This window comes from Branchiostoma belcheri, unplaced genomic scaffold (genome assembly GCF_001625305.1).
Source record: "Branchiostoma belcheri isolate BF01 breed outbred unplaced genomic scaffold, Haploidv18h27 scaffold31, whole genome shotgun sequence".
Lineage (NCBI taxonomy): Eukaryota > Metazoa > Chordata > Leptocardii > Amphioxiformes > Branchiostomatidae > Branchiostoma > Branchiostoma belcheri.
This window is the reverse complement of record NW_017803921.1, coordinates 2,327,807-2,352,315: the sequence shown is the minus strand read 5'-3', so window position 1 is coordinate 2,352,315 and position 24,509 is coordinate 2,327,807. Positions and strand designations below refer to the sequence as shown.

Sequence of the window (24,509 nt, the reverse complement as noted above, 5' to 3'; positions counted from 1 at the left end):
TTCAAATGCAGCAGGGAAGGCAATGGGCCTCACAGTGCCTCAACAACACTCAATATGGAACTAGTGTCTATGTTAATGTGTTTTGATCTAGTTCTTTAAGTTTTTTTTTCGATTTCTTTGCACGTTTTACACTTGGTGAGACTGAGAGATTCTGAATGGAATGTGAGGGGAGACATGACATGAAAACTCACAGAATGAGTTGAAACCCGTTCAAGGCTCTCGGTCTTACCAAGGAGCCGAGTCTGCCTTTCTTCATGCAAGATAAAGAATCACATACAGACTGAAATCTTGACCAAAAAAACAGGACATGCGAGCAGTTGAGTGTTGCAGACAGACTTTATTAGCTACTTGTGTGCAGACATTTTGTGTGGATTGCAACATTACAGAATAATTATAAAGTGGCACGAATCATTCAGATGTCATCAGCCTTATTCAGCACAATAAGCAAAATAAAAAACAATGGATGGAAATAGGTTAAAGCTATTACTGGCACATTTGATTAGTAAACATAACGATTGATTGCAACATTTAAATTACTTTTAACAACCCTGCAAATGTACACTGTACATGTACATTACACATTAGTTCACAGTAGATGAAAGGTTACAAATGAACAATGATTTGGCAAACCAAAAGAGCAACCTAAATTTTGTGGTCTTGTTTGCCTCCAGTGTACAAAAAAAAGTGTTACAACTGCATATCAAATGTCACCGTGCAATGGTGTGTGTGTGTCAAATACTCATAAATCTCACTTTAAAAAACAATCAGTGGTAAAAGAAAATGATCATTTTCTGTGTTTGATACCTAGGTGAACTTTTACCTTGAGAAGGTCTCAAATATCATCTTTAAAAGTGCATCTTGTCATCAAACATCCAAGCAAATGAACTCCCTTCTTGGGACACTTAAGGAGTAACACTTTAACACTGCTCCTTACTTACTGTGAACAACATTACAGTGATATTAACTTTTTACACAAATTTCCACTCCAAATTACGTCTTGATGACTTCAATACCTTACGTATCAATGTAGAATAACTGCCTTGTGGACAGACATAGAATTTCATGTATTATTGTTGTTACTGTAAAATTTTAATAAAGTTGTATTATGTCATTTATAGTCTATTCCCTAACTTTCATGCCGTTCTGTTTAAGAATATTTTCTATTGTAGACACTGTTGGATTTTCTTCTAAGCAGGTTAGAGTGAAGTTATTTGTTGCTATATGAAAACATCAAGAGTTATACATGATGCTGATAGTAAAACAATACAACAATCACACAAATGGCTTGTACCTATGAGTCACAATAGTCACTTAAACAAGTTGCAATGAAACAGAAAGCAAAGTTAAAAATAAAAACACAAAAAAGATGGTCTGAGCAGAGAAGTCATGACAACATCAGAGGTTGTTGGACAATATAAGGTTTTAACGTTTAAGGTATACTGTGTAAGTAGGTTAATGATTGCAATGCTAATTACTGTAAACCAGACAACTTTAAGTCCCTACGGGCCTTTAGTATTCTGAGCCTCTCTATTGCTTTACTTCAACTGAAGTGACAATACCTTAAAACACTGGTAAACATTAACCACACGTGTGCTATCTTATAACTTGACAATACAAAATTGTGACTAAAGGCACTTGTAGCACACTGAAGGTTGAACCAGCTTATACTGTGAATGGCAGAAAAGTAAAAAAAAATAATTCTAATGATGATTGAAAAACACATAGAGTTACTTAATTACTAGTTAATGAATTTACACTTGTGATCAATATACTGGTCATATTCACAGTGAATGCATAGCTAATACATAGCATTGACTGTACATGTATTGCCTATATATTGTGAATACATTGAACTGAGCTTCTATATTCTTCTATTTTTCAAACATCCAGGCTTCTCAAATTTGTTACCAAATTTATGACATGTATCTATGACAGTTAGATATCCAGGTACTAGTAGAACATTAATACCAAACAAAAATCAATAAATTCTAATGTGAAGAGTTAGATGTTTCAAATCTTTTATCAGTGACTGAGAATGTTATGACATGGTTTGCTAAAATTTCAACTTTCCTTTTTAGTTACATGTATTATTATTAATAGTAGTCTAAATGCGTGCCTAACATGAGAAGCGAAAATCCATGAAAAGTTGGAAAAATCCCTGCATTTGCAAAGCACAAGTTGGCTACTATTGGTGACAGTTTCATTTCCTATCTGATCAACAAAAATTTCCACAAATCTCTCAAACAATCATTCACATATTTTTCCCTCTACTGTCTCTACCTCAAAAAACAGGCGATGCAACAGTAGAGCAATGTACAATAAATCATCATTACCTGAATACTGTAAATGCAGGTATCTTTGCTGTGGTTTTATTTCGTGGTAGGAGGGAAAAGGTGGTTTTCCTTGTTTAGATTTGCAGTTAAAACAATTTCTGTAGTAATACATTTCACGGTGCCATAACTTTGTGGTCACTGCAAACATACAACCAGCATGAAAATTTCAGCATTTACAGTAATCAAACAACATTCAATTCATCTGCATTAAGACAAAGGCACAAAATAACTTGTTAGATTACATCATTACTGCTCAAATAACAAGATTATCATCTGCATAAAGGCACAAAGGGAAGTGTGACATAAACTTCTTTGTAGAATTTCTTAGATTTTACTTAAATTAAAAATACTTTGTACATGAGAAGTATCTGCCTTTAATTTAGCAAGGTTCCAGGACACAAACTTGATTTTGTGGATGAAATCTTAGAGAAATGACAAAATCTTGAGAGATTGAGGCAACAATATGAGACAAAACTCTCAAGTGGCCAAAATTGAGAAGTCCCGGTAAACTTTAACACAAAACATGATTGTCATAAAAATGGGCACAAATATCACATAACATGACAGTTTCTTTAAACTTTTGCAAGAACTATTGGGTCTCCAGTGGATGTCATCCATAAAATCAACTCTGTGTGGCCTCAAGGCACAATGCAGCGAATGAGAAAAGGCTTGGAGATTAAACATCTGTTTTAAATACAGATTCCTTGATAAAACTTTCTTAACTGTCTAAACGTTATAGAAAATATAGATTTTGGAGACACCCAAATTCACTTTTGCTTCAAGCTTGGGTAAAACTGTGGCATCATCAATTCCTGTGCACAGAATCTGATGACATATACACACACATCTTAAGACCCTTCAATGATGAACATATTCTCATGAAATGTACCTAACTTGACTGGAGCCTAATGACTTTAAGGCTGGAAAGGTCAAGGTTCAAAGTGTGGGTCAAGGGCATGACCTTGAGGTCAAACCTCAAACCTCCATCTCACTGCTGATGGTGACCTTGAGGTTCTCCTCCTGTTTGCGGCGGTAGCTGCGGCGTAGAGCGTCCGACCGCCGGTAGGGTTCGTTCTTCAGATCTGGAGGTGCAGAGAGAAATAGAAGGGAGAAGTTTTATGATGAACTAAGAGGGGGTCCATTCCATAAAGATACCATACAAATTTTTGTATGATGGAGGGAAAAAAACTGAGACTTCATATCTAAAAAATAACTAAGAAATTTTAAAGTTAGCTATAGAATTCAATGTCTGAAGGGAGGCAGTAAGGTTTTGCTGACATTCTACTTGATCTTTTGTTGTGCACCAAAATGTTGTCTATTATTATATTTAGAGTGTCAGTTCAAGTTGTTTTCTTGCAGATAACTGTGTCCTGTGGTTTCAGAAAGATAAAACATGACGTCTAGTTTTGCCCTTACCTGTGATGATGTCCTCGATCGCTCCATGATATGCCTCCGTCTTCTGGTCCTTAAACTTCTTCTGCTTCAACTCTGCAAGAAGGGCATCCTGGAAGACAAGGAAGAATACTCAGTCTAACACTTAAGACTTCAACCTCAGCAGTCTAGGCCATGACTTAGGTGCAAAGTTTGGGTGCTACAAAAATACTACAGATGATATGAAACAATGTAAATAGCATTATATATTACAGATTGCAAAGATTATAGATTACAATTGAAAGTATCAGATTTACCAAAGCAGAATTGAGGTGTTCAAAAATTATTTTTTTTTAGAACTATCCATAGGCGATAGGGTACATGTAGAATTTATTGTCAGCAAATACATTATCACTGGCATCTTCACTTAGTCTAGAAAGATATAAACAAGGCCTGAAGTTAGATGAGCAAAGGTTAATGATTGTAAAATAGCCAGCTGCCACTGAGTGCCTGAAAAGCTGTTACGGCAAAGGGTTATACTGGCTATACAATACAGATACAGATACAGACCTACTAGGCCTATACAGGGTACACCCTAAAGACAGAGAAATAAGAACTTCAAATAAGCACTTCAAAAAATCATCTAAGAAACTCCATGACCTAAGGATGCTTGGCAAGGACAAGACACAGTGGAATCAAGTCAACGACAGATATAAATTGTATCTGTAGGATGTCTCTACAACAGGGTTATAGGCCATTGAAAAAGGACTGGTATTCAGTTTAAATGTCTAGATCATAAGCTCTATGGTAAAGTTGTTTTATGTCTTATAATGTAATCTGTTCTATTTCAGCGCTGTATGTATGATTTCATGTATCCAGGGACACCTGAAACATAGGTCACACTCCTGAGTGTTATCTACTGGAAAAATAAAAAGGAAAATTGAGGAATAAGGAAGTTACAAATTTACCTGGCTCTGCTTCATCTGTTCCTGTCTGCTCTGTTTCTGTTTCTTCACTGCTTTTGTCTCGTCCTAGATTACGTTCAACACAACACAATTTAACATTCAGAACATCATACTGTCAAATAATACAACAGTCAAACACACATAAATACTGGTTAACCTGACTGAGGGTTTCTACATTAAATTCCATTCACTTACGATCTATCAAAACAACATGAAGACAACACGAAGACAATGTATTCACCTCAGCCTGTTGGTGCTTCAACCTCTGTTCATTCTCCACTTCAGCAGCCTGGTAAATAAAGAGTATTTTGATCATTACTTCATTAACTGTATCACTTGATAAAGTACCTACAGAAGAATGCAACACAAATATTTGTATGTACAGTCCCTACAGCTTACCTTGTATGCCTTGGTGAAACGGACAAAGAGAGAGAAGAACTGGTTTGGACTCAAGGTCCGCGGACTTTCGCCGTAGTACTCCACTGCTGTTGTGTATGCTTCCTGCGATTGGTACATAAAAATACAACAAAATAAGCACCAAAATCACTCAAGATACTATTCATTCTGAGATATAAAAAAAACACAGGCACAAAAAATTATGAGTAAGTAGCCCTGCAAACCTAGACTTTCTCTTGTCATCTTTGTGTGGTAGGACGTTTATATAAATAACACTAGTGCAAAACACAACTTGCTGGACTTTGCTAGAAACATAAAAAGCTGCTGTTTTTTATTGTTGTTGTTGTTGTTGTTGTTTACCTGTGCAGTTTTGGCATCCTCTTGCAGCTTCTCCAGTTTGTCCCCAGACTTCTCCAAGAAGTCTCTCAAGATGGGGTTTTCGTTGAAGGAGAATTCCCTCTTCACCACCTCCATTCCTTTAAGGAGCTCTTGTACGTCATACAGGACATTCTCCAAGGACACTGGAAGGGCACAGGGTCAAACAGAGGTCAGGGACAAGTGAAGAGACAAGGAAACAGAGATGGCAGCCTTCACCCCCTTACCCATACCTCTACAGTAAAGTATACCTCTATTACGTCTTAATCTACCTTTAGCTTATAGTGCAGTCATCAACACACAGACCAAGGTCAAGCATAGTTTCCTCACCTTGAGAAGCCTTCTCAATGAACCTGAGTTCGTTGTGGAACGTGGCGATGTCCTGGTACTTCATGGCGACGACCCTGGCGATGTAGTGCAGCAGGGTCTGCTTCCTGTCTGTGGAGCGGGTGTCCAGGAGCTAGGGTGGGAGGGGGGCAACAGAGGTCATCTCACAGATCAACAGAGGTCATAAAGAAAATCAACCTTTCCTTGTCAGCTGGGGTAGGATGGGGCAGCAATAGTTATGTTATAGAACAACAGAGGTCATGGAGAAAATCAACCTTCACGTTAGGGTGGGAGGGGGGCACCTTCTTCATGGTCACTTGTGCAGTAATTCTAAAGAAACAAAATGACTCACTGTGTCCAAACTCTGCAACTTGAAGCCGTAAGCTGCTCCTCTCTTGGAACTGTTCATGTAGTTACCGAACGCCAGGATTATCTGACAGGAAAGAAATACATGGATTCATTGTTAGCATAATGTAGCCTAGATTGCACATCCAAATTCTACCTTCTGATTTTTTCTAAATCCAGTTTTCTAAATCCAGTTTTCTAAAAGCACTTCATAGTTTAATCTCAACAGGTGAAATCTACTTCTTGGATGGCTGGCATTACAAGTCAACATTTCCAAATAAACAAACAAACCTCCAGCATCTTCTTGAGTTTCTGTGAAGCCTTGATGGACATAGAAGCTGCTGTCACTGCATTCAGTTGCTGAAAAGCACAAGAGAAGAACTGTGTGTCAAACACACCAGCTTCAGAATCTACAAGCAGATACTAGCCTGTGTTACACAATCTCTCACTGTCAGGGGCTGATTGGGCCTCATCTCCAAGAGTCTACCTTGAGAGAACCATTCCCATAAATACCAATAGAAGCTTAAGATTCTTTATCATTATAAAAATCAGTCTAATGGGAACTGAGGATTCTCTATCACTATGGAAACCATCATCACAGCCCCCAACACCAAGTCAACAGGCAAGAGAAATCAATTTACGTTTGGATGTACTCACCGGCGTTAGCATGTGGATGTTATCCTCGAAGTTACCCAGGAAATTCATGATTGTCAACCTCTGTTGTATCCTCTCGATCTTGCTGAACTGTGGAGAGGGAAAATAGGAATTGTGTTTATTAAATTCTGATGATTGCTTTAACCTTTAGCACACTGAAGTAGCCATTTGGATAGTAAATCTCTATTAGTTACAAGATTAGGCAGTAGAGAGAGGGTGTAGCAGCTGATGTGTTGTATAGTGCCTGTAAAAAGTGAAAAAGCAGTTAACTTATAGCATTATTGAACAATACAAGACAAGATGGCTGTGACGATTTCTTATTAGTCACTGTACACTACAGCAGCAGAAATAGTGTATATATAATGTATATAATTCATCAATCATTCTCAGAATAGTTACACAACAAAATAAAAAAAATCAACAGGAGAGTGTTGCAAAAATATGGTGGCAAACAAAATCACCAAAACAGAGAAAGAATGGGATAGGAAAGGAAGGAAACAGAAAAGGGAAAACTGAGAAATAACCTGTAACATAAACTTGTCCTCATCGCTGAGTTTCTCTACCGGTTTCCTGTCTCTGATCTCGTACTCTCTGAATGCCTTCACCTGGTGTGGGACAGAATGGGAGGGTCAAACACAAAGTTGTGTACAACTTAGTTTTGAGTACTTAAAAAACAAAAGAAGTCTTATTAATAATACACTTAGATGGACGGTATGGGGGATGCAAAATGCATAATACATGTACATTTTTTGTACTAAAAAAACACAAAAATATCTTAGAGCTACAGAATGTGCATTAAAACACATGTCAAGACCATAAGATCTTAATTTGTTGGTTCTTGGATTTTTGTAGGCAATCAATGAAGCAAGTGGGGGGAAAAGCAGACATATACATCCTGTGATAGCCCCATATGCTACCATAGGAGTCAACATACCAGGCTGGATTATAATGAATGAATGTCAAACTTTTAATCAAACCACTACATTGATAATGAAAATAACTGTAACAACTAGGAAGACAAGGACTTTTTTCAACTGTTGGTGCCAAATTATGAGCATTTTGGAGTTGATTCAGAGCCTGGATGGTACATGTACTAACCTCCTGATCTGTAGGTACAAACTTGATGAGAATGTCCACCTGGTCAACATTCAGTACATTCAGGTCAAACCTGGAAGGGAAGAGAACATTTATACTTTGTTCTTTTTACTGTTTTTCTTTTAATGTTTAAAGTTAAGTACACTTACAAGTCACACTAATATAGCAAAAATACCGTAAGAATACACTTCAATGATAAAAAAAAGGTTGGTATACTGTACTTACATAACAATGGCTCGGAAGATCTGGTCATTGTCAAGTGCAATCTTCCTTTTGGAGATGGCTGCAATGGAAAGAGAGTGATCACTTTCAATCAAACAATTAATCAATCAATCAACCAGTCACTATTATATCTACCAGGTAGGCCTTTATGTTAGCTACTCTTGAAAGAGAGCAACTTTAAACAGTAAAATATTTGAGCCCATTGTACATGTATTTTAAAAGGGTCAAATGATCTAAAGCATCCAAAAATGAGTTCATCATACAAAGAGGCTTTTTCAACCCTCCTCTCCAAGGTTCTTACCCAGATTTCTTGCTCGGTTTGCGTCGATCAGAGTCACTTGGTCCCTCTTCCTTATAGACTTCTCCGATAACTTCTTGGCGACGGAATCCTCCTTGGAATCCAGAGGCTGGGCTTTTGTCTTGAAGTTGTCTTCAAAATCTGTCATGTCTAATTCCTATAAACAGAGAACAAGGCACCTTGTACTTAAAGTAAATGTCATTGCAAGTAACGGTGATGTAAAGCTTGTTGCAGCTTTTCTGAGCTAGCACCAAAAACCAACCTCGAAGTACAGGATTGTGAAAAATCTCACCACCTCTCTCAATTTTATAATCATTTCAATTTCTTGCTCAGTTTCAAATCCTAGTCATGCAACAACCACTATGGGCGTTGAAACTTGCAAATATGTCAAATCTTGCTGATTCTTTTTATTCTGTGTTATGACATTTTAATTTGATGACATTTTGATACTAGAAAAGACCTTGAGGGCCTTACCTCGATGACCTTGTCGTCATCAATCTCACTGAAGACGGTTCCCTTCACCTGGTTCGGTTTCAGCGCCACCCAGTTCAGAACCGGCAGACGGAACTTTGGAACGTGCTTCTTCTTGATCTTAAGGGCTGCAAAGAAACGTAAACTTCCTGGTCAATATTTTTTTTCTTCTTGGAACGAATATACTCAAAAGACTAGCTTCTAGGTACTGAATAAAGTTTAGGACAGCATCCCTTTTCAGTCAAGTCAGAAACATCAAAATGTATAAAATATGATCCTTATAGGAATCAAGACATTCAAAAAAGACTTTTTTTAAAATGTGTATTACAGTGTCCAAGTACCAAAGAATCAGCAACTCTCAAACTATAACTTTTGTATGACATTCTAAACAACAAAATAATACTAATAGTAAACAGTGGTGTTTGAAATTAACCTTACCTGCCATAGCTGCCCCAGGGAGGGGAGGAGGGGGTGGGGGCATGCCAGGGGGTGGGGAGGGGGAGGCACAGGGGGAGGAGGGGGAGGGGGTGGGGAGGCAAGTCGCCTGCTGATGATGATGGTGCACCTCCTGCAGGGGCCAGCGAACTTGGCCTTGGAACTTTGTTACCTGAAAAAAAGACAAAGGAAAGGTGGAACAAAGGTCAAACTTTTAGTCATGATACTTGGAAGACTTTTAACTCTCCAAGTAGTATACCCAAAGAAAAGCTGACAGAATAGCATGGCAGACAAAATGGAAAAAAACCTGCAAAACAAGCCTTTGCTGTCCTGTAATTTTGTTAGCAGTAGAATTTCAGATTCAAGTTCTGAAGAGAAGCAGTAACATTGTGATTCAGTCTTGCCAAAATTCTACTTGTCATGTTTTTGTGCATCTAAACTTTTTGGGTCAGCTATTTCCCAAAAAGGCAGCGAGCCCAGAGACTACAGCCCACCTGCATCAGTCTGGTAAGGTTCTGCAGGAGGAGGGGGGATGGAGAGGATCGGCGCCGCTCGTTTGTCATCGTGTTCCCCGGGAGACGACGCTCCGTCTGCCTCTTCACGGCGCTGAAGCTGCAGCTCCTGGAATCAGATACATCTCAATCAATCAATCAATCAATCTATCAATGGACATCTCTGGCAGCCTTACCTGTGCTTACAAACAAATTTTAGCTAACTGGAAAGGTATTTCCTGATGGGTCTTGAGTTCTGGGAGTGGGAATGGTTCTCTCAAGGGATTGTGTAACGCAGGCTACTTATTACAGGTAGGATCATTCGCTACTAGAAGATATACACTGCAGTTCTGGCCAATGTTGCTAGAGGGGGCTCCTTACCTGCAGCTTGGAGTCGAGCAGGGTTTGCTGTTTTAAGACCTCCTCATCCTTCTGTTTTACTATACGTCGCAATGTTGTCACTTCTGTGTCTGCTTTGGCACACGTGTCCTGGGGAAACAAAATAAGGTTCTGATAAAAGTGCTGCAAAACACAACAAGAAACTCTTTAAAATTTTTTTTATCATGATGCAGATGACTTCTTAGAACACACTATCCAGTTGTATATCGGTTTTATGTTTTAGAAACTCCTTGTATCACAAAAAGTGTTTAAGATGTCCCACCTTGAGAAGTTCTACCTCCCTCAGTGCCTCGGCCAGCTGCCGCTCAAGCTCAAGGCTTTTCACTAAGGAGTCCGCCTCCAAGTCTTGCAGCTTCTCGCTCAGCTACAAGGAACCGAACAAAAACATAAAGACGTTTCCCAGATGACTGCAAATTTATATGTGAGACCAAAATAAACTTATATGTGAGACCACAAATACAGTTATAATCTTGTATGTAACAACATAGTAAATTCTAATGTGAGACCATAGTTATAATCTCCCTGTGCTAAACTTACATGTGAATCTACACGAGTACCCTAAACGTACATGTGAGACCACTACAAACGTTCATGTGATACCACTGCAAACTTACATGTGAGACCTGTTCCTCCAGCTCCACCACTCTCTCCAGAGCGGCCGTCTTGGTCTCCGAGTCATCGAGAAGTGAGGCGACGTCAAACTTGTTATCCAGATACGCCTGGATCTGAACACCTAACTTGTCACTCTCTGTGTTCCTCAGTTTCTGCAATTACACGGAATATAATAGTTCAGGTAGGTTTCTCTATTTTCTTCTCTTTCAATGGCCAGAAACAACTTGCTTCAACCTTTACCAGGATGCATCTAAGCCATTTTACTTTCCAATTCAGGGAAAACTCTCTCATACACTTATACATGTACTATGGCAATGTCATGGGCCCAAGCAGATACATGTGTGCCAATGATCATACAAAATTTTTGATCATGTAAAATCTTTTTTTTTTAAAAGATTTAAGGATGACAGTTGAGAATATTATTAGTTAGGTTTATGTACAACATTTCTGCAGTGCATTAGATACTTTTTCAAAGTTTTTGTGATTTTTATTTTTTAGATAACACCAACCTCCAGGTAAGTATCCAGGCCGAGCTGAGTGAACTCATACTGCAGATGGACCCGGTAGTTCATGTCATCCACACTGTGGACCACGATGTTGATAAACTGCATACAGGCAACCTGCAACAAACAAACAAACAAACAACAGGCAGTTAGCTCACTAATCAACACACAACAAGAATCACTTATTATGATAATGGTAAATTATTTTACAAAAAAATCATAATGGGAAGACAAATGAAACCTAATCTTAAAAGCCGAACTGATTCAACAAAATCATGATCCATCCAGGTGACTGTACATGTAGTAAGCACTGTATGAATGCAACAATGGCACAATGAAAGCATTCCAAAAATACTTTCTGGTCCTAAACCTAACTACCCAACATTTCCTATCTCTGCTACAGCTAACAAACCCTGTTTTTTGTAGCTATCCTTACCATGAAGTCAATGTTGCTTTCCTCAGTACAGAAGGAGTCCATCAACTTTTCAAACCGCTTTGTCTCGTAGCAAACCTGGAGGGGGAGGAGGTAGAGACATTAATTGTGAACAAGCATATAGATCTTGCCTGTACTTCCCTCAATTCTCCTGCAAAGGAAAATACGCTGCTAAGCAACACTGACCAATTACGTTCAGACTGAGAATTGTCTTTTGCCAATTGCTGTTAGAGGCTGTGATGACTGGTTTGAATTGTAGTAAGTGACAGAAAATCCTCATGAGCTCCTGTGGATTTCTGTTCACTGCTATTCTGTGACCCACAATTCAAGGTGTCACAACGTACACAGAGAAACCAGAACAAATGTCCATTAAGAGCTTATCATTTCTACCATTTTTAACGTCTTAGAAGATGTCTTGACACTCAAGGAGTATGACACGTACCTCCTTGAAGTTGTCGAACGCCTTAAGTGTGATCTCATGTCCCCCCTTCACCAGACACATGGCTGCCAGCAGCTCAAGTACAAGTGCCTTGGTCCTACAGGAGACAACAACACAGGAGGTTCCAGCTAAAGTCTTCAAGTCATAAGGTTTAGGAGTAAACATCATGTATGAAGTGATATTATAGGGAATCTACCTGCAAAGAACTTGGTTTGCATTGTCATTAGAAGTACATGTAGGCGGAAACAAAAATACATGTAAAAATTTTTCAATTCACTTACTTGTTAACAACCAGAAATATGTGTTTTACTTATATTCCAGCTCCAGAGCAATACAGAAGGCTTCCTACCTGGGACTGTTGTGGTTGAGACTGAGGGCGATCGCCGTCACACACATCTTGTGGGCCATCACCATGTTAAACCCATGCTGTAGGACAGAAACAACAGTAACATATAGTTTAACATATGCAGGGCACAGTAAGATATAACAGAACTGTCTGCTGCTGTGTGCCAGTGAAGTTCTGGCAGAATACAAGACAGCAGGCCAGGATTGGAAATCCCAACTCCTAGTCCAGAAACTTCACAATGGCCTACAGATATATAATACATGTATTTACAAACAAACAAACTCGTAGTGTTACCTGATAGTTCATGATGGCGCGCAGACACATGATGCAGACGTGGACGTCCTCCCGTTCTCGTGTCGTCCCCACGTCCCGGTTCTTCTTGGTGGATTTCCGTGAGGGGCTCTTCGCATACGGGCTGGAGCCGACCATGCTTCTCAGACTGGAGTTGGCAGACATGCTGCCAAATGTGTCGTCTTTACTGTGGGGGGGTGGGGGGATAAACATGTGTTAGGATGATTTGGCATCAAGGCAGAAGAAATCACTGTAAGCTCAATAGGAAACCTGAGGGATAAACGGAATATCTAGAAGTTATCTGCATTTCAGACATATAAGTAACAATACTAATAGATTATGATAATGTGAGATGGGAAACTCCAACCGATTGTTCTTTTATTCCATATTCATGCTCAAAAGACTAAAAGCAGTCTGGTCTCAAAATACGAAATTTACATTAATCATTACAAATTCTTCATTAGACCTGGAACTCTCATCACATTTCCTTGTTTTAGTACCGGAAAAAAGGGCTAGCATCCAACAAGATAATATACTGTAAAGCATACTTACGACACAATCTGGATCTGTGTGAAGGTGAGATAGTCCACTAGCACATCCAGCCCAGAGTTCTCCTGGTTCAAAAACTCCTTCACCCACCTGTCAAGAAAAATGTCAGGGCCAAAAACATGCTTTATTTCTGCACACTAAATTCTCTTTTAGTATAACTATCAAAAACATGTTTGCTTGTTTGTGTGAGCCTTTGTTTATTGCTTTGTTTATGGAAAACAGGTCGATATGAACCTGGAAAACAATTTTCCAGAGTTCAGAATTGCTACAAGTATGTTATAGCCCTACAGCTTTCCTATACTTATGGAATATATGGAAAAGTTTCAAATCACAATGGAGAGAACTTGCTTGCTGAGATCACAACAAAATTTGCATCACACTCACTCAATGTTGTTAGTCCTGAGGGAGATCTCGATGTCTCTCAGCACCTGTGTTGACTCCAGCATCTTGCGGCTGCTCTTCTGGCCAAAATGGAGAAAAAACATCATTCTTCACCAAAAAATTGAAACTTCAACTGTTTTTTTTAACCACCACATAACAAGTCTCCAACCCTCAGGCATAAGGATGGGACAAGGTAAAGGTAATGTAACAAGACCCATAGCCACTTCAATAGGTGACCTGATCCTAGGTTACAGGTTACAACAGGTTATAAGAGTGTAACAGTGTCTCTTCTACCTTGGTTGATAAAACGTCATATTATCATAACTACTGACAGTCTTTCCTACCTTCTTGGCTGTGTTGACATCCATGTACCCCTGTAGTTTCTGTAGGTAGGTGTGGGGAGGTTCTTTAGCCTGGACTCTCTCCTGGAACACAACAGCAACAAAATTATAGTTAATCACCTTTTTTTATTGTTTTAAACACACACACACACACACACACACACGCACACACACACATACATACATGAACAATCTATTGCAATATACATAGTAGCTGCAAAATGGCCACTCTACTCTACTGTAACATAAACAGCAAGCAACACCTGTTGTATGTACCTATATGAACACCTGTTCTATCTACAGGAACACCTGTTGCCCTACCTGGCCAGTATAGTTACATGAACACCTATTGCCCTACCTGATCACAGATGAGGTCCCATTTCTTGTCGTTGTCGTAGCCTCTCAGCACCTTGGCCTTGTCTGGGGGGAGATCCATAGACGCCTGGGAGGGGGGGGGCAACATATCACATATTTGGTCAATATTTTATATTTCATATTTATATTTATGCTTCTGGAAATACATCATATAGTCCAGGAAGAATCCTGGCAATTAAATAAATCACTGTAATCAAACACAAAAGGACACACTTGGGAAACACTAGTAACTCAAATCTTGTTCATACATGTAGATGTAGATGTAGAATCAATGTGTTTATGATTGTTTCTTCCAAAAAGTATCATAGAGTACAACATGAGTTAGACTTGCTATTATTACCACAGCTGCTAGGGGCTCTTCATTCGGGTTGAACAGTCCTAAGCTGAGATCTCAATGAACTTCAAAACAATTGGCAGGGACTTCAAAAACCAGCTGCTGCCTTGTGCCCACAAAGCCCCAGTATCACATCACAGAGTAGTTATGTCTGAAGGTCAGCCTGCAGACTCTATTGTACAGAAATGTCTGCATACCACACAGTTTTCATAACAACAGTGTCATCAGGAGAGTTGGCACAGTTTACATCTGTTTAGTTGTATCAAGCCTTCATATCATAGAATAATACACAATACTGTGTATGAAATAAATCAGACAGATAACAAGTCTTTTTCTTCAGTTCACTGATGAAAGATATACTACTGTAGATACTCAGGGGTTAAAATACCCGGTCTCGCAGTCTCGCCGCGCAAGTAATTTTTTCTGTGCGAGACTTATTCGGAAAGCCAGGTTGCCCGGAGCGCAAGTTTACGGCCAGCAGCTTCTGAAATAAATAGTGCCGCGGTCCCGCCTGATTGACATGTGGACCGGTTCGGACCGAAAAAATTTATCGGTCCGGTCCGAAAAAAAAACGAAACGTCGGTGGACCGGTTTTTTGGACCGGAACAAAAATCCATACTAACTGATGATCACTAGATACAAGGAAGCCAGCCAGGAAAATGAAAATCCAGCATTAAAATAAAAGAAATTTACCTTAGTTTCCGTACCTCTCATTTTGCAACAATATTCTCCATATTTTCGTTACCGATAGTCATCTAGAAATCATAAAGGGAACTTTACAGGCCGCGTTTGGTTCGAGCCGAAAATAAGTGATTTTAGACCACATGGTCACACTGTGCCGCTACTGCCACACATAAATTTTCACTCGAAATGAGAAATTAGCACCCAACAAAACGGACCATTAGTTTCCCAAGGCTGTATTACTCTTTTGTTCTTGTGGTCAACTTGTTTTCTTTGCTTGAATCGCGTAAAAATACCAAGGAAAATACAAGGAAACTTCGGCAATCGGCCCGAATTTTGAGACGAGCGGCGGCCATCTTGGAATTTGTTGTTTATGCATGCCTGCAATTTGGCCCAAACCGCTAGAGGGCGATGTGATTGGTTGGGAAGTTTAATTTATTTTTTTTTATTTATGACGATTTACCACATTTGTGGAAGGATTGACATAACAGGTGACTATCACTATTAATGTATTAATATATTCGGTTCTGAGGTTTTAGCCATAGAGGACAGTAGAGGAGAAGTTTGATAATGATTAGAACGGATAAAATGGGATAAAATAAATTAAAAGAGGATAAATAAAATAAAAATAAATCTAAAAAAATAAAAATAAATCTAAAATCTAAAAAAATTTAAAAAATAAATAAAAAAATTTGTATTGGTTGCTATACATCTAATATTTAGCAATGATCATTTAGCAAAAATTATTTGGTACTGATAGTCTGGTATCCAGAATCAGGTACAGGTACAGGTACAGGTCCGGACCTGGACTCTGGACCTGGACCTGAAAGAGCGGAACAGGTACCCACCCATATGAAGGCAGCATTTTTTAATAAACAATGATGTTTGACAGCTGTTGTGTTTGCTACTTGATAAACAAACCTATTAATTGATAAAAAGAAAGGATAATGGATATTGGGTAGCAGATTTGAAGAATCCAGATCCTTTGAAATGGGGCAACCTGAAATCCTGATGGGGCAACCTGGCTTTTGACCCAGGTTGCCGCCCGGGCAACCTGGAAAAAAAAAGTATTTTAACCCCTGGATACTATATTGATACATGTACAAAGAGATGTCTAAATATGTTAGGATTAGTAGGAACCTTATCCAGTTGTTTGATTTATTTTGTATAATAAAAAATGCACCTGACTGTCTAACAATCATCAATAAAGTATATGTTACTGTCACAGAGCTGCATATAGTTTTGTTTGAGCCTTTGGCTGGCCAATTTTCATTGAGATCAAATGTTAATGGCCAGAGACAGACAAGATAGAGGAATCAACCAATCATCCGCAGACATCAGGAATTACATGATTGAAATGACCCTAACAAATCCACAGTTGACTTGACCAACACAAAGCAAAAAGGCCACCTGACAGCATTTTACAAGTCGTTGGTCAGGAGTGTTTTAAAAGTGGTCATCAGAACGTGTTTGAAAGTGTTTGGACCACAGAACCCGGAACACTTCATGTGAACTCATGCTGGAAATACACTTGATAAGTTGAGATTGCCACATTTTGTATGGAGACCTGGGACAGACAAGTTGTGAAGTGGCTCTCTGGACTGGACTGTTTCTCTGATCCTTAATCTGTAATGCCTTATGGTGTGTATGCTAGAACCAGTAAGACAAGAGCCATTTGACATAATACAACACTATCAACACTGTACATGTACATTACTAATTGTAACCTGGATGCCAGACTGTTTCCTGGGGAATTTCTAAATCAGTCTGCACATGTTGTAATCACTACACAAGCAGATTTCCATCTGTAACATGAACACACATAAATTCTTCCGGTATCACCCTCCAAAGCAAGTTGTCAAACAGTCACAACCCTGATATTTTAATCCTTTAAACTTTAAAGTCTCAGAGCTCGTACTGTCGTAGCCGAGAGTCCCAAAAAATTCCAACACACCAGTTTTCACAGGAATAATTTGTTACATGTAGTTGAATGAAGGTTTTTACATCCAGGTTAACAATACTCAAGTGAATTTTCGTGACACTGAAGAAGGAAGAGACTGAGTGATGGATGTCACTCGAAATGTTATCTTCAATTCTTATCCAGCAGTTTCCATTGGTCAATAACAAACAGTGGAGTTTGAGTTACCGTAACCTTCTCCCTGCTGCCTAACCCTGTAACCTATACAAATTTGGTACCAAAAGGCTACTTCAGTAGGGAGAGAGTTAACCAGTTGGTCAGTTTGAGTTGGTCTCCTGTTCTACATTCCATCTCACATTCTTTGCCCTGTAGGCTCTCTGTGGAATTCACTACTGGTGAATACTGTACATAGCTGCTTGTCATATTAAATATTTATCTTGTTTCTAAATAATGTATGAGACAACATGTGAATATAGATTCTATCGTCCTAGTTTTCTGCAAAACATAGTGATAAAAATGGCTTTGGGTATGGAGTGAAGACATTTCTTTTTTTTCTTTTTTCACTTTCGCAACTAAGTTGAACTAACAGTCTCCAGAAATGGTTTTGTCTTCAAGTACCAGAGATATCAGCCCAGGCTATGAATGAGGTGTTGAAAAATTTGTTTTTCCAAGAACTAAATACTAGTACTATCATATGGTGAAACTTGCTGCCACCAAGCATAGTAGGGGACCTAGGGGTAGTCATTACAAGATAGCTTTTAAAAAACTTACAGACTTTCTAATCTTCTGATATCATATCTCAAACTAACTAATCCTATAATCTTCGTTTGACCTAATTTCCAGATTCCCCTCCAAGGTTTCCACGTTACAGATAATTGCTGTTTGTTCGGCCGTGTATGTCCCTGGTCATTTTAAAGAACAGGTGTGTTTGTTTCTGTAGGAATACCTGGAGATTCCGTATAAACAAAAACAAAACATTCCTGAAGTCTGGATTTCACTCCAGGTCTTCAAACTCACATACCTAAACCTGTCTAAGGTGATCTGGGCTTAAAATACAGGGTGTATACTGGGGTACTTTGTGCACCTAAAATTGTAGCTGTGCACCCAATTTTTGACTGTGGGTGCACCAGTGCACCTAGTGTTTGTTTAAGGTCAATGTACTGCTATATACTAGTAGGCACACATGTGTTCTTAACATTTGAGTGCCATAAAAGAGCCTCTGGGCTGAAAGGAAACAGAATTATTTGATGTTGTGCATCCTAAATTTTCTGTGCACCTATCTTCAGTTAGGTTTTTGTAGAATCAGCCATGTCTCCTACACCTAAATTCTATGGCTTCAAAATCTAAACAGATAATACAACAATGAAGATTTTATCATTTCTTCTGACACTTGATTAAGAATATGATATACACTAGAAATGCAATAATAGGATGTTGTTTTATTTTTGTAGTCAGTCTTGATCAATGTATTCTACACAGGCTGGCACGTCTCAGTCCTCCTGACCTCCTTCCCTTCCAGCCACAAATGTGACCACAAAATTCCTCCTCCTCATAACAAGATAACAGCCTCATGTTCACTGCCAGGTGCCAAGGTCAGGTTCAGACCTGACAGGCTCCAGATCAACCTGACAATGACCTCTACTGGTCAAGGTCACCAACAAATATGGCCGCCGTGGTAATCCTGACCATATTTGGGTTTATTACAAAATTATAACCAACCAGAATGTGTAAAATTTCTGGCAATTATTCAAAACGACTTTATATATAACATCTGTGTCCATAATATCAGCAGGGTCCATAATATCGCCACCTTGAGAAATAGTGTGCTTAAAGACATTTTTACTGCAACATACTTTTGGTATGCACTCCTTCACACATCAAATGTACATACCTAGGGTATGTTGCAGTAAAAATATCTTTAAGCACACTGTTTCTCAAGTTGGTGATATTATGGACACGGATGTTAGACTTGGAGAAATCTTTTTCATCAAACTGGCAAAGAAACTTCAATTAAAATGATGTTTGAAAATACCAAATTCTAATCTTGCTTGAACAATCTACTAGTAAATTGTAATCTTGCCCTTGAACTTCCTTCTGTATTTGAATGATAAGGAGCTTCATGATTCTATAGCATACATAACTCATAGATAAACAACAGGCACATATTTCAGAGGTCAGAGAGTTGTGTGGTGTCTGTCACAGTTGTAACAGGCATGACTTGACTACAGTTCTGCAATGTTGGTGTGTAACTCACTTCCCTGTGTGGGAGCCCAGTTTATATAAACAACTGGCAATGACAGGAACCATAACTTGGTATAAAAATGATTAAATATCACAATCCCAAGGACTTTCAGAATACATGTAACAAACTTTCAAAACCTATATTTTGAAAGTTGTTTAGGTGACTAACTAAGACTCTGTTCATACCAGACTTATATTTAGCGGTTTCAACCGGTTTTTCAAAAACCCGGCTAAAACCCTTAGCGTTCATACCAGACTTTTGATAACCGGTTTTGTAAAAATCCTGTCCGGTGAATATCCAATTAATCGGCCATGACTGCAGTTTGAATAACCGTTCCTCCCGCTCTTCTGATTTTTGTCCTTGGCCTTCTTGCTTGCATGCCGTCTTCAGTTTGTTTTTTTACCTTAGTGCGGCACTGATCCTTTATCTTCAAGAAATCAGCCTCCTCCAACATTTTTGGTTCGGTAGAGCCCTCCCCCCCCCCCTAGCTTTCTCGAATTCGGCGACTGCTGCTCTCCAAACCTAAATAAGTATCAGGAACGTCCCGTCCGCCGACCAGGTTGCGTTTGCTGATTCCATCGCAAAATGAAGAAAAACCGTGGAAAAACAGTGGAAACGAACTCAAGTTGGTCAAAACAACGCGATCAAAAAAGCTTGGAGGTCGCACACGGCCAGGATGCTGACCCCGTGACCCCGGAATTATGACGCAAAAACCGGTTCAATAAACCCTTAGCGTTCAGACCAGGTTTTTCGGTGGAAAACCCCCACAAAAACCCCTCAAAAACCACCTCCCGAGGTGGTTTTTCAAAATCGGATTTAAACCCCTAAAAACCGGTTAATTTGCGTTCACACCAGGTTAAATAAAAACCGGTTTTTGAAAAACCGGTTGAAACCGCTAAATATAAGTCTGGTATGAACAGGGTCTAATAGAGAGGCCTCTTCTACACAATGACAAGTCTTGATGATACTTGAATTGTTACTACATGTATAATTTATAAATGTAAATTATACATAATTCCAGATCAGAATCAAGCCTAAGTACATATTTTATCTCTCGGGTTCAGAAATTTGACAGTGTCCTATCTCTACCATCCCTGCCTGCCATGCTGGGATCATGTTCATGTGTAAGACAGGGATCCCCTGGGTGCAGCTCCAGTCTGTACAGGAGTCTGTGTAAACACCAGGGTTAGACTGCTGTGCAGGGCTGACAGATGACTCCAGTCTGGACAGTGTAACATCTCTGTAGAGTTGGCCGTCGGCGTGGGTTGGCATGGTGTACCTCATATCCTGGTTGGCATCATCTGACATTCTCTACTAATATACCTCATCCTTGGGCAAAGTGACAGACCTACCCACATCCCAAATCATCGGAAACATGCTCCACCTAGTTTGTTTCAAACTTCAAACTCAAAGTGTGAAAATTCTACTTCTGGAATGGAAGTATTGTTTTTGGTGGCATTAACTTGATTTATGCTAGTTTGTATGTTTGTGTTCCAGACTTACGTCATCCTAATGAGCAAAGTGACAAGCCTACCAACACCCCAAATCATTCATTAAACAATTACGGTAGCAAATTTGGAAAATTGTGAAATTTTTTGCTGTCTTTTCTTGAAATTTCCTAGGTTTTTGCAGTGACTCACAAAAACATGTTTGTCTTCCATTATGTGTAACTGTAAACTTAAAATCCACAGCAAACTCCAACTCTGGCCATGCCATACAATCTGAGTACTGTGACCTGTAAAGAATTTTAAACTATCCTAGTCATCAAGCAGCACTTGGCAATGGATGTAAGAAAACCCCAGGCAGCCATCAGGACTAGTGGTTGTGTGGGAGGGCGAGTGTTTTGAAGTTCCACCCTAAACAGACACTTTACTACAGGCACAGCCTGTCTCCTGTTACAGACTGACTCACTTCAGGTGGTGGTGGGCGGACTTCAAGTTGTTGTTCAAGGCCAGAGTGTGACATACTTGTCCTCTGTCTCTTGCTATACTGCATACTGACAGAAGTTGTACCTTCACGAACAGTACTACTGTCTACAGGCAACATGAAATATTTAGAGGCGAGATCAAATATTTAGTGAAAAAATTCTATTGTATTCAAATTTCAGGAACCACTATATATTATCAACCCGTCAATGACGTGATAATGAATAAACGGAACACAACCTACTTCCAGACTTGAATTAAGTGGTGTTTTTAACTTTATGACATCTAGCTTTATTTCTGCTTTAAAATCATCTCCATATTATGTCATTGAAATAAACCTGTATGGCTATCACTGTAGATTGTAGCTGGCAAGTACTCTACTGCATACATTACTGTATACAATGCTCCCTACAGTAAAGAGGAACAGACCAACATGACAACAAAAGACTTAAAGCAAAGAAAACCAGACAAACAAGGTGCAGTAAAACTGCTGAACAGCCAGCCTTGTTTCAACACAGTAACACCAGTGGGATCACGTACTGGTAACTCAAGAGAGAATCTCAGTTGAATGGAGGCATTGTTGGAACAAGAAGTCAGAAGCCAAGAAAAACTGCATCAGTATTTAGTTCAGCAAAGAACAGGGTGAAGGTTTGGTAGTTAACCCTAGTGGGGTTACTTAGAGAAGTGTGAAATTGAAGTAATTGTATTCCTGTGAAAATTGCTTTTAATTTGCTTAATTACATAAACACTATGATTAGTAATACTAATTAAGGCACCCTGTGTTGGCATGTGCTGGTAGTGACAGCTGGCATAGCAAGAGACTGGGAGAGGGGGAGATTTTAAACACCACTGTACATATTTTTCTTTGACAATCTTTTTCTAAGAGGTTTAGGCAATAGTGACCTACATTTCTGACATACATAAAAAATTTTGGAAACAGCAAGGATGAAAATTTGAACGTAACATTGTATGATTTGGCCAGTTGTTTTTGTTCACGTCAAAATCCCTAATCAATACATACATTCCTTCCGGTCAGGAAGTTTGTTACAGGTACATTGATCAATGATCAATATTTCTGCAGCATTAATATAGCCTGACATAAACTGAGAAAACACACACAACCTGATGACAATCCACACAAGACACAACTTTCAACAATTCAACACTGAGATAAGTTTTTGTCATGTAGCTTCATTTTGTTTCACCTTTTGACACCAGTCCATTTGGTGATTGTCACCACCTCCTGAGAGTTCAACTTTATCAAGTTCAAGTTCTTCCTGTTGATATGGCCGTGCCAAAAACTGGCTGCCAAGAAACTCAGGAGGGGGCGTAACGTTATGTGTAACGTTTGTGTCCAACAATCAATGTTTGGGAGTAAAACAATCTACTGGGACAAAACTCACAACAAGTAGCCAGGAAAAAGAAAACCATCATTGATAATATCATCAGGGTCACCTTCATTAGATTTAGTTTTTCACAGAAAACACCAGGAGTTGGATATACCTGTAATGCCTCATCGATGTAAGTAGTTTTATATATCATAAATATAATCATGTGCCTGGGAAGACGGTACATTGTTGGTGTGGGCAATTACTAGTTACACACAACGATTTAGTTGGTGTGTTACACCAAGGGGCGATTATACCTGCTATACAGATTCAGATATAGATGACCAAAGATAGTACAGTTTCCTATCAAGGTTTACAGCTAGAGTTAGACCACCTCTGGATCGTATGTACGGCGGTTTGATTCCCGCCTTTGAGCCCTGATTTGCTTTAGGGGATCAAAGAGGGAAGTTACAAGACGCCGGTTTTGAGCTGCACCTTGAACTTGTTAGGAAACCCACCACACTTCCTGATCTGTAAGGGTACACCCATAATTTGTGTAGGATGACTCAGGCCTATTATTAGCCTATCACAGCCTGTACCTAATAACTTTAACTAAGTACAGGACTGGGTGTTACGTAATGCAGTGGTTTGTGAACAATTATGCGATTTAAATTCAGACAATACAATTTGGTGAGGCAGTTAAATATCATAATCACAGTGTTTACCATTTGTTTGTTTATTTGAGCCTTTGTTTATTCATATTCATTCATTATCAACCTAATTCTGTTTTAAGTTACAAATTTACATTGTACCCTCTAAGATTCAACACAAATTTCTTCAAGTTTTGGGAGGAAACAAAGATGAGTCATTGTGAGTGTAACAAACAGTTTTTCTAGTGTCCTTTCAGTCCACTCTCCACGCCCAGTTGTTGACCAAAAACGTCCTGGCAAACTTTCCAAACTTTCAAACTCTCTGTGTTTGCTGTAAACCCCAAAACACCTACAGACCAGACAGCGGAACACCCACAACAGCCAACAGAAGTGAGACGCCACATTTCCGAAAGGTGATGTTGGAAAACATCAATTGTTTCGAACGTTTTGAACAACTTCCGTATTTTCCGCCCCCACGAAGCGAGCCACAAATTATGGGGGAGGGGGGCGAACCACGGGGGGTCGACTCGGACTCGCGAAACAAAGTTTTACTCACCAAAACTCGGGCGAATCTCTCCTCTAACTCTCCCTGGTCGGGCATGGGACTCTTCATGCTTGCTGCGGTGGTGTTGTGGCGCAATGCCGGGTCCGGAGTGCTCTCTCCGTTCCCCATACTGAAGTTATCAGTGGCGGGCTCACTTCCGTTGTAGTGGATCTCACATCGGACTCCTTTTGGCGATCCTCGCGTCCCAGTTCAGATCGTCAACTTGATACAAGTTTTCTTATCGACGATTCCGAGCTTTCTGCGATCCTCGGGGGAGTTGTAGCGCTTCTTTGTCCCTTCAAACACAGCACACAGCCCTCGCGTGCAGGTCCGAACACTTGTAAACCGTTATAAACCCGGGGAGCGCGGTTCTTGTTTGCTCTTTTCTTGCGGCCTCCATTCAAGTGTCGCCCGAGCCAATATTGACCTACTTTGACCTC

The 24,509-nt window shown here is 39.4% G+C and overlaps 1 protein-coding gene across 1 annotated transcript; it reads right to left on the bottom strand.

The window, feature by feature from the left end:
- Nucleotides 1–317: 317 nt before the first annotated feature.
- On the bottom strand, nt 318–24,509 carry LOC109474639 (formin-like protein 2). Its single transcript, XM_019774987.1, is given in 32 exon segments — nt 318–3,415; nt 3,750–3,837; nt 4,673–4,735; nt 4,911–4,958; nt 5,069–5,170; nt 5,426–5,586; nt 5,771–5,900; nt 6,120–6,200; nt 6,404–6,472; nt 6,770–6,856; nt 7,291–7,371; nt 7,865–7,934; nt 8,087–8,144; nt 8,385–8,538; nt 8,856–8,980; nt 9,291–9,347; nt 9,350–9,381; nt 9,384–9,459; nt 9,782–9,908; nt 10,160–10,267; nt 10,440–10,541; nt 10,792–10,941; nt 11,299–11,409; nt 11,729–11,803; nt 12,168–12,261; nt 12,514–12,590; nt 12,805–12,988; nt 13,354–13,440; nt 13,735–13,811; nt 14,076–14,156; nt 14,431–14,514; nt 24,082–24,509. Coding segments are annotated over 32 exon segments (3,063 nt in total). The 5' UTR covers nt 24,199–24,509; the 3' UTR covers nt 318–3,308.